This window comes from Nerophis ophidion, linkage group LG19 (assembly GCF_033978795.1).
Source record: "Nerophis ophidion isolate RoL-2023_Sa linkage group LG19, RoL_Noph_v1.0, whole genome shotgun sequence".
Taxonomy (NCBI): domain Eukaryota; kingdom Metazoa; phylum Chordata; class Actinopteri; order Syngnathiformes; family Syngnathidae; genus Nerophis; species Nerophis ophidion.
Genome location: NC_084629.1, coordinates 43,307,439 through 43,322,474, shown reverse-complemented (window position 1 = coordinate 43,322,474; position 15,036 = coordinate 43,307,439). Strand labels below are relative to the sequence as shown.

General features: G+C 39.6%; 1 protein-coding gene across 3 annotated transcripts in view; it reads left to right on the top strand.

Moving 5' to 3' along the window:
- ubr3 (ubiquitin protein ligase E3 component n-recognin 3) overlaps nt 1-15,036 on the top strand; it is a 79,241-nt gene that overhangs the window by 33,253 nt on the left and 30,952 nt on the right. For all 3 annotated transcript variants that reach the window (XM_061880059.1, XM_061880058.1, XM_061880061.1), the window contains 5 exons: nt 5,952-6,040; nt 10,919-11,068; nt 12,524-12,657; nt 14,428-14,538; nt 14,784-14,984. In XM_061880059.1, coding sequence (XP_061736043.1) covers nt 5,952-6,040; nt 10,919-11,068; nt 12,524-12,657; nt 14,428-14,538; nt 14,784-14,984 — 685 coding nt within the window. The remainder of the gene's footprint in view (nt 1-5,951; nt 6,041-10,918; nt 11,069-12,523; nt 12,658-14,427; nt 14,539-14,783; nt 14,985-15,036) is intronic.

The window sequence follows — 15,036 nt, the reverse complement described above, 5'->3', positions numbered from 1 at the left end:
CCCTGGTCAGGCAGCGGCTTTTTGCGATCTCCTGGATAGGAGGAAGAGGAATACTGATGATCTTTTGCGCCATCCTCACCAGTCATGTGGTTTATTGAAGACTGACATTATCCGGCTTTAATTGGATCAACCTAAAAGGGGTTTGGATAACACAAATGAAAACCTGATATTCGGTTTACAGCACATTGAAATAATATTTTAATGTATGATCCTTATGTACTTTGATCCAGCTCTGTGGAGCTACTAATTCATGATCATTTAGCATTTTGAAATATGTTCATTATTGTTTGACAGCTTTCCAAACAAATGACTTGTGTCAAAAATGCAAGACACACAAAATCTCCAAGCAAGATTGTCCTGTTAGTCAGCCATCTCATTTTTGACATTCATCAAATGTGGTTCTATTAGGGGTGCAACGTACCCAAAAAAAACAAACCGGTTCGGATCGTATCACAATTTTTAGTCACGGATCGGATAATTTTGAAGGGCAGCAAAAAAAGAGAAGACGAGACAAATAAAACGTTGTGCACCATTTATTCTGTAAAACCCTTTTGTCCATTAAACGTTAACAAAATGTCAAATTAGGACATTTTAATCATATGAAAACAACCTAATGTGCAATATAAGACGTACTACCCTTTTATTTTAAACATGAACCATGAATAAAAAAACTTCTTCAGACTGCAAGTAGGTGAAAGGAAACCACCTTCCATCTTCTACTCAGTGACTACATTTCAATGCACTGAATTAGTCAGATTTCTCAAATAATTTGGGGTCAAAATAAACATTCTACAACCCATGGAAACACCTTAATCTGACTGTTTGGTTTTTGAAAAGTTGGATGAACACACCTACAGCATGCGATTGAAAAGCAGTTCTCTCGAGTGGGTGCGTGCTGCCGGAGGGGACCCTTCGTATCGCTCCTGCGCCAGTTTCAATTTGTGGGACATAACCCAAAAGCGGTTCCGTTTCAATTAAAACATAGGCAACATTTGGAATGAAAGGAAACTTTATTTTTGTCACAATTTAATGGAACTAAACATTTTGAAATGCATTGATGGGATAAAAAAAAGCAACATAGCTTTATTTACAAATGTAGCTAAGGAAATGAAGAATTCACACTCCCAAACAAATACAAGTGAGATGTAAAAGAATGAAGCAGATATATTACGACATCAAAGCAAGACATCAATCCGGGTAAAAAGGAAGTAAGCGGCCCCAAGTTTATGTGAGTCCCACGGCGTATGACCCAATAGTCGCGTTAGAAAGAGTGCATTGACATTGGGACTTCACATGTTTGTGTGGAAATACAAAAAACAAACTAAGCTGAACAAAAATATAAATGCAACACTTTTGTTTTTGCTCCCATTTTTCATGAGTTGAACTCAAAGATTTAAAACTTTTACTATATACATAAAAGACCTATTCTTCTCAAGTATTCACAAATCTGTCAAAATCTGTGTCAGTGAGCCTTTCTTTTTTGCCAAAATAATCCATCGCACATCACAGGTGTGGCATATCAAGATACTGATTAAACAGCATGATTAATGCACAGGTGTGCCTTAGGCTGCTCACAATAAAAGGCCACTCTGAAATGTGCAGGTTTTTGTGAGAAACCATCTCAGGGAAGCTTATCTGCATGCTCGTGGTCTTCTTTGGGGTCTCCACCTGACTGCAGTTCATCTCTGTAACCCATTTTAGTGGGTAAATGCTCATTGGATGGCGTCTGGCACATTGGAGAGGTGTTCTCTTGATGGATAAATCCCGGCTTTCCCTGTTCAGGGCAGATGGTGGACAGCGTGTGGTGTCGTGTGGGAGAGCGATTTGCTGATGTCAACGTTGTAAATGGAGTGGTGGGGTTGGGGTTATGGTGTGGGTATGGGCAGGTGTATGTTATGGACAACGAACGCTGTGCATTTTATTGACGGCATTTTGAATGGACAGACAAGATCCTGAGGCCCATTGTTGTGCAATTCACCCGAGACCATCACCTGATGTTGCAGCATGGTAATGCACAACCCCATGTTGCTAAGATCTGTACACAATTCCTAGAAGCTGAAAACATTCCAGTTCTTGCATGGCCAGCATACTCACCGGACATGTCACACATTTAGCATGTTTGGGATGCTGTGGATAGGCGTATACAACCACGTCTTCCACTTCCTGCCATTATCTAGCAACTTGGCACAGCCATTGAAGAGGAGTGGACCAACATTCCACAGGCCACAATCAACAACCTGATCAACTCTATGCAAAGCAGATGTGTTGCACTGCGTGAGGCAAATGGTGGTCACACTAGATACTGACCCGACTGCTTTTCTCATCCCCTCAGACCACCAATAAAGCAAAACTGCACATTTCAGAGTGGCCTTTTATCGTGGGCAGCCCAAGGCACACCTGTGCAATAATCATGCTGTTTATTCAGCACCTTGAGGTGAGGGGAGATGCGATGCTCACTAACACAGACTTAGACAGATTTGTGAACAATATTCGAGAGGAATGGGCTTCACGGTGGCAGAGGGGTTAGTGCGTCTGCCTCACAATACGAAGGTCCTGCAGTCCTGGGTTCAAATCCAGGCTCGGGATCTTTCTGTGTGGAGTTTGCATGTTCTCCCCGTGAATGCGTGGGTTCCCTCCGGGTACTCCGGCTTCCTCCCACTTCCAAAGACATGCACCTGGGGATAGGTTGATTGGCAACACTAAAATTGGCCCTAGTGTGTGAATGTGAGTGTGAATGTTGTCTGTCTATCTGTGTTGGCCCTGCGATGAGGTGGCGACTTGTCCAGGGTGTACCCCGCCTTCCGCCCGATTGTAGCTGAGATAGGCGCCAGCGCCCCCCGCGACCCCGAAAGGGAATAAGCGGTAGAAAATGGATGGATGGATGGATGGATTCGAGAGGAATAGGTCTGTTGTGTAGATAGTAAAAGTTTTAGACCTTTGAGTTCAACTCATGAAAAATGGGAGCAAAAAAAAAAGTATTTATATTTTTGTTCATGATTGAGAAATCAGAATAATTTAGTGAATGGCAAAGTTGTCACTAGTCAGTGATTCCCTGCTACGATGCTAAATGTACTGCAAGTGCCAAGCATCCTTCTCTGTGGGCCTAATCCTGCCTTTTACTGTTGAAACAGGAATATTATTATTGGGTCTCTCTAACGTACACTCAGCCACTGTCAGTACTTGTGCCAGGTGTGTCTCTTTGTGCTTGTCTTTAAGTTACCAATCTGACTTGTTGACTTCCCTTATCCGCCTTGTTTCAACATGCCAGAGGCTGTTCAGCTAGGAGACCTGCTGGGGATGTTGCTATACGGCAGTGGCGATTGCTCTAAGATTGCAAGACAGCTTCCTCTAAAATATCTCCCCAAAATGTGATCAAATACGTACTTTTGTGTTTACATTTTATTGACCAAATATGCGCGAGTATGCATTCAACTTTTGTTTGGAATCAGCTATTTTTGTGGCAGCTGACTCTACTTTTCTAACTCTTTCGGAGCGTAGTGTGGATGGTTTCACTGCAGCGAAACTAGACAGTCATTGGATAAAAGCTCGGATTTGTATGCACACGGATGCAGAGCGTCTCTGAAAATGTATTTGATTGACAGCAAAATGAGCGAATCAGCGATTTTGAAATATAAAACACTGCCAGAGCAATTTTCATTCCGTTGTTCCTGTTAATATGGAGGATTCTTTTCCTTCACGTTTTCTCTGTAAAATCTAGCATCTTTTATCTGTTGTTGGTAACTGTACTTCATGTGTAGAGAGTAGTTGAATATTAGCTTCACCTACTTGAATAACCAGCCTTCACCTCTGGTTTAGGCCAGTGTTACAACGTACAATAATAATAATTATTAAGAGAGTGAAACAAAATGAAAGAGAAATGTCAGTATTTATTACTGATAACACAGAATTGTTTTTAAATGCAAGTACACTTTGTTTGCCTTTAAAAAAATACATTTATGCATCATCGACTGGTAATTTATTATTATTATTATTATTATTAAGCAAATTATATGATGACATATACACTGCCACAGGTATATTGGCTAGCTGGGGGAAACCCTAAATTCATCCACTGTTTTTTCCTTATCCTCCTCATAAAGACTTTGTACGATCATCTCACTGAAGTGGGTGTGCAATGGAATTTCATAACATGATTGAAACACATTGAACATATATTTAAACCTGTTGTTTTGCAAAAAATGGCATCTTGTTTTTAACAATAAACACGCCAATAGCTTTTCTAGTAGCTTTAGCCCGGTCGAAAAATCTGCTTAAATGCTGCGGTGATTAGTGGTTGTTAAGCAGCCTTTACCTTAGGCTTCTGTCACTGACACAGCAGGGTGATGTTGCTTCTAATGCGTGGCTAACTGGCAATACTTGAAGTATTCCCACTCTCATATGGCTTTCTCGTGCCACAGTGCCTACATAACTAACTGTTTTGTCCATCAACCTATGCACATCCATCATCTCAGTATTTCCTGGGAAAACCAACTTTAAATGATATCGGTTTCTGGACTACCACTGCTTGATTAGTGGGAGTGGTTCAAACACGTGGCCTTCATGTGAACACGCACAACTTTTTTCCGTCAACCAACATGTGGAGGACATGTGAATGGAACTGAGGCATCCGTATGGATCGCTGATGGACCATGATCCGTTGCACCACTAGCTGCTTACATGGCATATCAATCAATCAATCAATCAATGTTTATTTATATAGCCCCAAATCACAAATGTCTCAAAGGACTGCACAAATCATTACGACTACAACATCCTCGGAAGAACCCACAAAAGGGCAAGGAAAACTCACACCCAGTGGGCAGGGAGAATTCACATCCAGTGGGACGCCAGTGACAATGCTGACTATGAGAAACCTTGGAGAGGACCTCAGATGTGGGCAACCCCCCCCCCTCTAGGGGACCGAAAGCAATGGATGTCGAGCGGGTCTAACATGATACTGTGAAAGTTCAATCCATAGTGGCTCCAAGACAGCAGCGAGAGTCCCGTCCACAGGAAACCATCTCAAGCGGATCAGCAGCGTAGAGATGTCTTCAACCGATACAGGCGAGCGGTCCATCCTGGGTCCCGACGAGCGGTCCATCCTGGGTCTCGACTCTGGACAGTCAGTACTTCATCCATGGTCATCGGACCGGACCCCCTCCACAAGGGAGGGGGGGACATAGGAGAAAGAAAAGAAGCGGCAGATCAACTGGTCTAAAAAGGAGGTCTATTTAAAGGCCAGAGTATACAGATGAGTTTTAAGATGAGACTTAAATGCTTCTACTGAGGTAGCATCTCGAACTGTTACCGGGAGGGCATTCCAGAGTACTGGAGCCCGAATGGAAAACGCTCTATAGCCCACAGACTTTTTTTGAGCTCTTTTGAGCTCTTTTGAATATTTTCATGAGATTTGCTCTATTGGATGGATTTATTTTAAGGGTTTTTTAAATCTCCGTTTCACCTATCACCACTCGTATGATCTGTCTCCCATTTCACTCCCATAATGATGAAAAATAGGCTATCACCATTGGGAATTGCTTGGGGGCAGGTTTGGCTTCACTCCAGAGACAAAGTAAAATATATACTCACTCCACTTCACATGGCCTACGGTTGTTTCCATGACAACCATCAAGTAAGATGCCTCATCTCATTGCTCAGGTTTGATTCCCTGAGGCCATCAGTGAAAATTATTTAGCTGTCGGTGTTTGTTTATGCCCTCAAATTAGTGGTTTTATTCACAGGCCGTCTGTGAGTGTGCAGTGTGAAGCTCAATCCATCATATTTGTTTGATTATTTAGCAGCCTTTTGAACTTTAAAATCAGTTTCCTCAAAGTGGCAAATTAATGCACGAGAAACATGCTCTTTTACTGCTTAGGAACGCAAAAGAAAACACGTGTGCTTCTTAGCACATGGCAGCATATCAACTGAAGTGTATTTGTTGTATTTTTCAGACGCCAGAGGGCCAGAGAGAGGCAACAGAAGCTGCTTGCTGAATTTGCCTCCAGACAGAAGAGTTTCATGGAAACAGCCATGGATGTTGGTAAGGAAATGTCACTTTACGGCCCGCCTTATGCTAATTGGCAGATAGTTAGTTGCCTCTACTTTAATCATAATATTGAGCAGGAAATACGTTTGCTGTTAAAACCTTCATGCTGAAGTGAAGTATGCACAAGTGCCAATTCTTATTCAAGTTATCCTTGTGGTGCAAACTGATAATAATATGCTTATACTGCGCGCATGAATGTGTTGGTTTGTTTAAGGAAACTCCTCTAATTCTGAACCGCTGCGGTACAACTCAGTGTGGCGCAGTTGTTAAACAGTTGCTTTGACTTGAAGTTTCCCACAAAGCTTTGTGTTAGAGATGCGCGCTTTGCGGTCTCATCCGCAGAGTCCGCGGGTAAACCGCGGGTCGGGCGGGTGACATGACGAAAAAATAGATTTTAATTAGATTCGGGCGGGTGGCGGTTGAACCATCTGGAGACATTTGATATACATGGTTCTGGGATCGGTATCCTTTGCCATTCAAAGAGCCATTTAAGACCCGTGTCATAAAGTGAAGAAGTCAATAGGAGACGCTGTTATTCTCTTGAATGACTGCCGGCAGTCACCCGGATATTACATATTAGTGCGTGCTATGTAGCCATTAGCTTTGTCGCCTTCTACATCGTACACGATCTGCTTGTCAGTCCAGCATCATGTTGTGTGTGGTTTCCGCGGCAACACGCACACGACTGCAAGGCATACTGGGTGACACAGAGTACACTAATGGTTGTGATATAAACAATTTTAACACTCTTAGTAATATGCGCCACGCTGTGAAGCCACACCAATTAAGAACGACAAACACATTTCGGGAGAACATCCTCACAGTAACACAACATAAACGCAACACAACAAATACCCATAATCCTTTGTATTCATGACACTTCCTGACTATTTTATACACCATTTTAAATAGCTCTGTGAGTGGTAAAGGTGGCCAACCACTGATGTAATTCAGCGGGCGGTTGGCGGGAGGGTACTGTCCCGTTATACTGTTGCTTTGGGTGGACGGCGGGTGGATGACGATTTTGGTGATGCGGATGATATAATTGCCTATCCGCGCATCTCTACTTTGTGTGCTCTGCAAAACAAATACTTTATCTTTATATTTGTATGTACAAAATGTAAACTAGATTGTTTGTTTAATAAACATAGATAGATAGATAGATAGCACTTTATTGATTCCTTCATGAAAATTTAAATACAACCTTAAAAAGCGGTCTTAAAAATGGTCAATGGTACACACTAAATCATTGACCATTTCTAAGAATGTTTCTAATAATAATACAACTTTGAGGCCATATCAGTGTTTCCCCACAGCACAGCAATGAGTTAGTGGCGGTGGGGGCGTGGTGTCAAAGTGATGTAAAAAAAAAAAAAAAAAAAAGGCTAAAGAAAATGTATGTGCATTTAAAAACTAATTTGTGTTATTAATTATTAATATCATCATATATTTTTCTTGTTACATTTTATCGTTTTGCTGTATTTTTCAATTGCCGTATTGCTTATGCTTATGTGCTCATTTTAATACAGTGTTCCCTTGTTCTACGCTGGGTTGCTACGTTCCAAAAAATACCCGCTTTAAGTGAAATTTGTGTTGTAGAAGTTGAATTTTTCGTTCATTATATATTTTTTTCGTTTATGTGTTTTGGTTCATTATATATTTTTTTCATTTATACTGTTTTTTTTCATTTACAGCAGTGGTGTCGAACTCAAATACAGATTGGGCCAAAATTTTAAACTGAACAAAGCCGCGGGCCAAGGTTCAACAAATTAACCTTTTAAAAGGGACCCGGACAACTTTTGCATTGAATATTAAACAAGCAATGCTTACATAACTTTAAAGTGACATGCAAAATCCAGTTTCAAATATTAATAATAATAATAATAATAAAATATCAATAATTATTGCTCAGTTTGCTACACTGATTTGCTTTAACACTGAATATGGAACAAACAACGCTTATATAACTTAATAGTGCAAAATAAACATTCAAAAAACAAACAAAATAAACATTAAAGTCATATTGAATACAATTTTAATAAAAAATTAAATGTCTCTTTTCTATTTGCAGCTTTCTGAGGTAAAAATCAACATTAACTTTTTCCACAGGCTAATAAATTTGAAAATAAATGTGGGGGCGGGAGGGTTGTTGGTAGGGGGGGTTTATATTGTTGCGTCCCAGAAGAGTTATTGCTGCAAGGGGTTCTGGGTATTTGTTCTGTTGTGTTTATGTTGTGTTACGGTGCGGATGTTCTGCCGAAATGTGTTTGTCATTCTTTTTTGGTGTGGGTTCACAGTGTGGTGCATATTTTTAACAGTGTTAAAGTTGTTTATACAGCCACCCTCAGTGTGACCTGTATGGCTGTTGACCAAGTATGCCTTGAATTCACATTCCTGTGTGTAGAAGCCGCATATATTATGTGACTGGGCCGGCATGCTGTTTGTATGGAGGAAAAGTGGAAGTGATGACAGGTTGTAGAGGGCGCTAAAGGCAGTGCCTTTAAGGCACGCCCCCAATATTGTTGTCCGGGTGGAAATTGGGAGAATGTTTTTCGGGAGGGACAGTAAAATTCGGGAGGGTTGGCAAGTATGAGTATTAGCGGTTAATGCTGTATAATACCGGCGGGCCAGCTCTAATTAGGGTCCTGGCCCATGGCAAAGGACTCCACAGGAGCCCTTTGCCATGGGCCAAGGACCCTATTGAAACTGCTGTGTTTTATTATTATTCCGCACCTACGCGCTGTAATTTGACCCCCTTAACATGCTTCAAAACTCACCAAATTTGACACACACGTCGGTATAGCAAACCTTCCCAACATATTAAGCAACCAATCCCCCAAAATGAAAACTGCGCTCTAGTGCCCCCTAGGAAAAAATTACAGACAAAACTGCATGTAACTTCTGTTAGGAATGTCATAGCGACATGAAACAAAAACTCCTATGTAGGTCTGACTTGGACCCAATTTTCATTCACTCACTTCTTTCAGCAAAAATCTACAGGAAGTTGGCAAAAACCCCTTCAAAATAAAATGTTCGCCAAAAATGCAATTTTTGCCTCTTTGCGCTGTAATTTGACCCCCTTAAAATGCTTCAAAATTCACCAAACTTGGCACACACATCTGGACTGGCAAAAATTGCGATCCAATGAAAAAAACAAACACCAAAATCGAAAAAATGCGCTCTAGCGCAATTTTTTAATAAAACACAGAAAAAACTGCTCCTAGGAAGAAAACATAAACAAAATTGCTTGTAACTTCCAGTAGGAATGCCGCAAAGACATAAAACAAAAACTTCCATGTAGATCTCACTTAGAACTACATTTTAATAATTGACAGCCTGCAGAAAAAATCAACAGGAAGTTGGCAATTACCCCTTCAAAATAAAAGTTTTGTGAAAACCCGTCACCTTTTTTCAAACGAAAACTCCTCTGAGTGCGTTTGTCGTTTCGGCTTCAAACTCGCACAGGAGAGAGTTTGGACCCTTCTGATTAAAAGTATAGATCAGAGTTTTGATTACTGGTCCGGTTTTGATTTTACGTGCCTTCAAAGAACACCCGCGCAAATTTTCCTAAAAAATGTCATTTTTGCCTCTTTCATCTGTAATTTAACCCCTTTACAATGCTTCAAAACTCACCAAACTTGGCACACTCATCAGGACTGCCAAAAATTGCGAGCTAATAAAAAAACAAAAAACCCAAAACTCTAAATTGTGCCCTAGCGCCCCCTAAGAATACAACACAGACATACTGCTCCTAGGAAGAAAACACAGACAAAACTGCTTGTAACTTCCGGTAGGAATGTCAAAGAGACATGAAACAAAAAACACTATTTAGGTCTCACTTAGACCTACATTTTAATAATTAACATACTTTAGCAAAAATCAACAGGAAGTTTGATATTTTCACTTCAATACAACAACTGCATTATTTTCACAATGCATTAGATTCTCAAAATAGTGCCACCAAGGCGTCTTATCCGGCCGTGGGTCTCGGGGGCAGCAGCCAAAGGCGGACCCGACCAACGCTGCTTGCAGCTTTAATTGTTATTGTTATTATTATTATTATTATCAGTATTATTATCATGATTATTCTTTGTGACATATTATTGACTGGACCATATTATACCGAGCAGCCATGACAGACTAAATTTAAGCTTCTGTAGTCGTCATCACAATTTTCCACCTTAGGAAAAAGTGGTACTCTCTTGTGATGGCACCGCATCAAGATACTAAAAAAGCAAAGTTGTGCAGTTAATAAATAGCTGTCTTTAGGAGTATTTTGTACATCCTTCATTGTAGATAGTTAGTCATTTATCTTATGTACAAGAAACTCCACACCACACCACTGAAGACAACACTCAATAAACAAGCCCTGACTCGAGACACGTCCAATCAATTGCATAAAAACAAGACTTGTACACTCAAGATGTAGGTAAGTGCAAACTGCAGAACACAATTTATGCTGCCTTGTCATTTCACCTTTGGTGTGTGTGTGTGTGCCTGCGGCCAAAGCTGCCTTAGTGACCTTTAGTTAAGTGCACATTTCCCATAAGAGTCATAAATCAACACAGCCTGACATTTCTGTTCAATATGTGCTGGTAAATACAGTTTAAACTCATTTCTAAACTGAATGTTCAATCACGGTTTACATGAGTTCACTTGAAAATATACAAAGGATTAATTGCATATAAATGGTGTCCTGTGAAAGACATCTGCACTTACACTACATTGGCATCCAATAAAAGATAATACCTCCTATTAAATGTTGCGGTGATGCCTATAATAAAGTGGCCTGACATGGATTGCATTTAGTCGTAAATAAAGTCATCCCTCACTGGGAAAATACAGTTACAAATGCACTTTCTTCTGTGCCAGAATCTCCAGAAACGGAGGCAGCCATGGACCTTGGAGCCTCGGAGATGATGGAGTCGGAAGTTCTTTATGACTGCGTGATCTGTGGACAGAGTGGACCCTCCACTGAGGACAGGCCCACTGGTCTAGTTGTTCTCCTCCAGGCCTCCTCGGGTACTCTTCCTTCTTTTCTCTAAATCTTGTGGAACAACGCTTGTGTTTTGGTACCATGTTAAATTTTGTTATTAAGGCCTATACTATATTGTGATATGACCTTACTGCCTATACTAAAAAAGCATATATGGATGGTATTTGCAATATATGATACACCAGAGCTGGGCAAATATTTGGACCAATGTGTATGGGTGTATAGATGATATATATATATACACATTTAGCTGTAAAATTCTGCTGTACGGTATGTGTTTTTGAGTCCCTTTTTTTTCCAGAAACACTAATACCAAAAGTCACAATGTCGGATAGAGTTCTTAAAATGTTATATGAGAGTCATACCAAAGACTATAAAAATGGGAGCCATTACCTCCCTGCTTGGCACTCAGCATCAAGGCTTGGAATTTGGGGTTAAATCACCAAAATGATTCCTGAGCACGGCCACCGCTGCTGCTCACTGCTCCCCTCACCTCCCTGGGGTTTGAAGCAAGGGGATGGCTCAAATTCAGAGAGTAATTTCACCACACCTAGTGTGCGTGTGACTATCAGTGGTACTTTAACTTTAACTTAATGACAGACCACTTAAAACAGAGTGGAATTTTACACTTTTTTACTGAATGGGACACCCAAAATGTGCATTGAAATGAAGGAAGTGGGATTTACAATATTAACTGTTAACAATAAAACCCCGAACATTAACAACATATGAACATCTCTTACTTCTCAGACCAGCTCCTCCAATTAAGCAAAACACAACAAAAATGTAACACACAGCAAAATATGAATGCAAAGTGTAATAAACACTGACATTATGATATATTATCACATACAAATGTGCTTCTGCATCTGTTCCTCACACGTGTTTGGGGCTGGCTGCTCTGTAAACAAGCCCCGCCCACTCTGCTTTGTACCTGGTCTGAGCTGCTGTGACCTATATTACCCCAATAACTCCTACAACACTCAAAAGTGCAGATTTCAACTATTGAATTACTTTTTTTCATAGTTCAAGACTTATGGTCTTTTAAAAACAGCACTGCGCACCATAATGGCAAATACACTTTTGATTTGAACAATTTCCCTTGTGGATCAATAAAGTTTGTTTAAGTCTAAGTTAAAGGTCTACAAAAATGATATGGAACGTCCGGCGGGCCAGATATAAAAATCTCAATGTTGCCCGCGGGCCCTATTTTGCCAAGGTCTGCTATATTCTACCATGAATTGATTCACGTGGACCCCGACTTAAACAAGTTGAAAAACTTATTGGGGTGTTACCATTTAGTGGTCAATTGTAGGGAATATGTACTGTACTGTGCAATCTACTAATAAAAGTATCAATCAATCAATCAAAACATTCATAGACACTGAAAGCTTCTTTTCAATGTTTGTCTTTTCCTAATGAATTCCTGTGTCACATATTCATCAGCATCCCTCTATTCACTAACCATGCTTGTCTTCCAGTGCTTGGACATCGCTGCAAGAGCGAAGAGGCTAAAAAGCTCCCAACCTGTGACGAAGAGCACATTTACTCTGCTGACACTTGCGCGGTGGCTCACGATGTCCGGCTCACCCTTTTGCAACGCTTCTTCAAGGATGTAGGTGTCTCAGAAAAAAACACCATAATATGGATTTTGTTTATAAAAGTATATTTACAGGAGCATGCATTATGTTATAGGGCAGGCTTGTGAACATTCCCAATTAGGAGTTTTGCTTTAATTCATTGCGTCGAACTCATTTTCATTGTTGACTACATCGCACCTCATTATATTATTACACAATTGACCCTTTCATTAGATTATCGTATTGTATGCCAACAAACTGATGTAAATATTTTTTATAATCAGAAGTCAAGAAAAATAACTAACCTGCAAGGCTACAGTACATTAATTAAGCCAGGGGTGTCCAAACTTTTTCCACTGAGGGCCACACACTGAAAAATCAGAACAAGCAGGGGCCATTTTCATAATTTTTGTTTTAAAAACCTATACAGTATATGTATAAAAAAAATATACAGTTAGGCCTCCACTCACTTATGATCCCGGGGACCCCAAAGGGTTTTGGTCAAAACAAATATTAAAAATGTGTCATTATTCAGTAATGTAATTTTTATTATTATGCAAGCTTTAAATCTGTAGATCAACATTAGGAAAAAAAATGGAAAAAACACAAAATATGAAATATTATCACCCATTAACTTTTTTAGGTGGAATATTTGAGATGATATAAAAATTGGAGCCTTAATTTTGGATTTTTATTCATTATTATTTTTTGAGCAAAGACACTTAAAAACAAATCACACTAAATAATTTGAGATCCAAAAGTGTCCTACTTATTAAAGTGTTTTTTACTGTTAACTTTCAGCACAATAATCTCGAGATCAACTTCAGATATATCCGTCAATTTTAAGTGTTATTGTTGTTTATGTTTTTTTTTTTTTTTTTTTTTTTTGGGCCCTTTAAAAAACAGCTCAGTTTTTCATATGGCAAAACACAAAATATGCAACATTTTCCCCAAAAAATATCTCAAAGTGGGATATTTAATGTGACGTAATCGAAGCCTGGAATAGGTCAATAATTCAAAATGACATTGATTTTGGTTCATTATTATTTTTTAAAGAAAGAAACAGCTTTGTGTTATAAGAGTAAGCATTGCAACAATTTCTTGTTACATTTCACCTGTTTGCTCTTTTATACCACTTTTTATGTTTTTGATTTTTTTCAATGTATTCTTAAAATGTGCCGTGGGGCTGTTTAAAAATGACCTGCGGGCCGCACTTTGGACACCCCTGAATTAAGCAGATAGTAATGTTGAGCTATTGCAGAATTAATTTCAAAAATGTTTTAAATGTCAATAATAAAGGCTCGGAATAGCATTTGTATCAAATTATAAAGTTAAAAGTTAAATTTTTCTGCCAAAATCTAAACTCATTTAGCAAAAATGCTGAAATGCCTGATTGAAACATTCCTAGGTTTTTGGAGGTCACATACAATTATGTGGCTTTTTAAATTATTTAGATTTGAATTGAACGAACCCACATAATGTTAAACTAGAATGACAGAAAGTAGAATTAAAATAAAATTGAAATTCAGAAGCATCCCTGTATCCAAGTAACAGGAATCATCTGTCAAGTTCATCAAAGGTTTTGGCTTCAATACTAAACATACTAAAACACAAACATTAAACAAATTCCTCCCATCTTAAGTAAATGACTTGGAGAAATCTTTCTGCCATTTTCCATAATTCAAAAAATTATAATACATCAAATGAAATTATGATTTTTTTTTTTAACCACAGTAGACTAAGCAGAAAAGGTTGAGGGTTCAAAGCTGCCTATTGATGTGATCTTTCTCCTGTCGATGCTGCAGAGCTCCTGTCTGCAGTCGGTGTCAATAGGTTGGGACGGGGGTGTCTACATGCAGACTTGCGGACACACTCTGCATATAGATTGCCACAAGTCATACATGGAGTCTCTGAGGGTAAAGTGAAAATGATTGTCCTAATAATGAGTTGATGTGTTTGATTGGCAAGCTGATTGATGGAAACACAATCAATAATTGTTGACTTGTAATTTTGATCATTATTCAACTGAGGAGAGGGCAGCTAAGCAAGCCATTGAAAAGGTTGAATGAATGTTTGCGAGAAAGATAGCAGAGATAACACTTGTCATTCTTTTCATTTGTTTAAAAAGCAACACTGTACAAACTTGTTTTTCCTTCTTCAGAATGACCAGGTTCTACAGGGTTTCTCTGTTGACAAGGGCGAGTTCACCTGCCCTCTGTGTCGACAGTTTGCCAACAGCGTCCTTCCCTGTCGACCCGGCCGCGGCTCCGAGGCCGGCACCTGGCACACTCCCACAAACAAGAAGACCAGTGTGCTTATAAAGGAAGTGAGAGATCTTCAGGAGAACCTTGGCCTTTTCCCTGTAAGTATTGTGGATGGCTGACTCAAACTGTTCCATCATGCCAGATGATGTC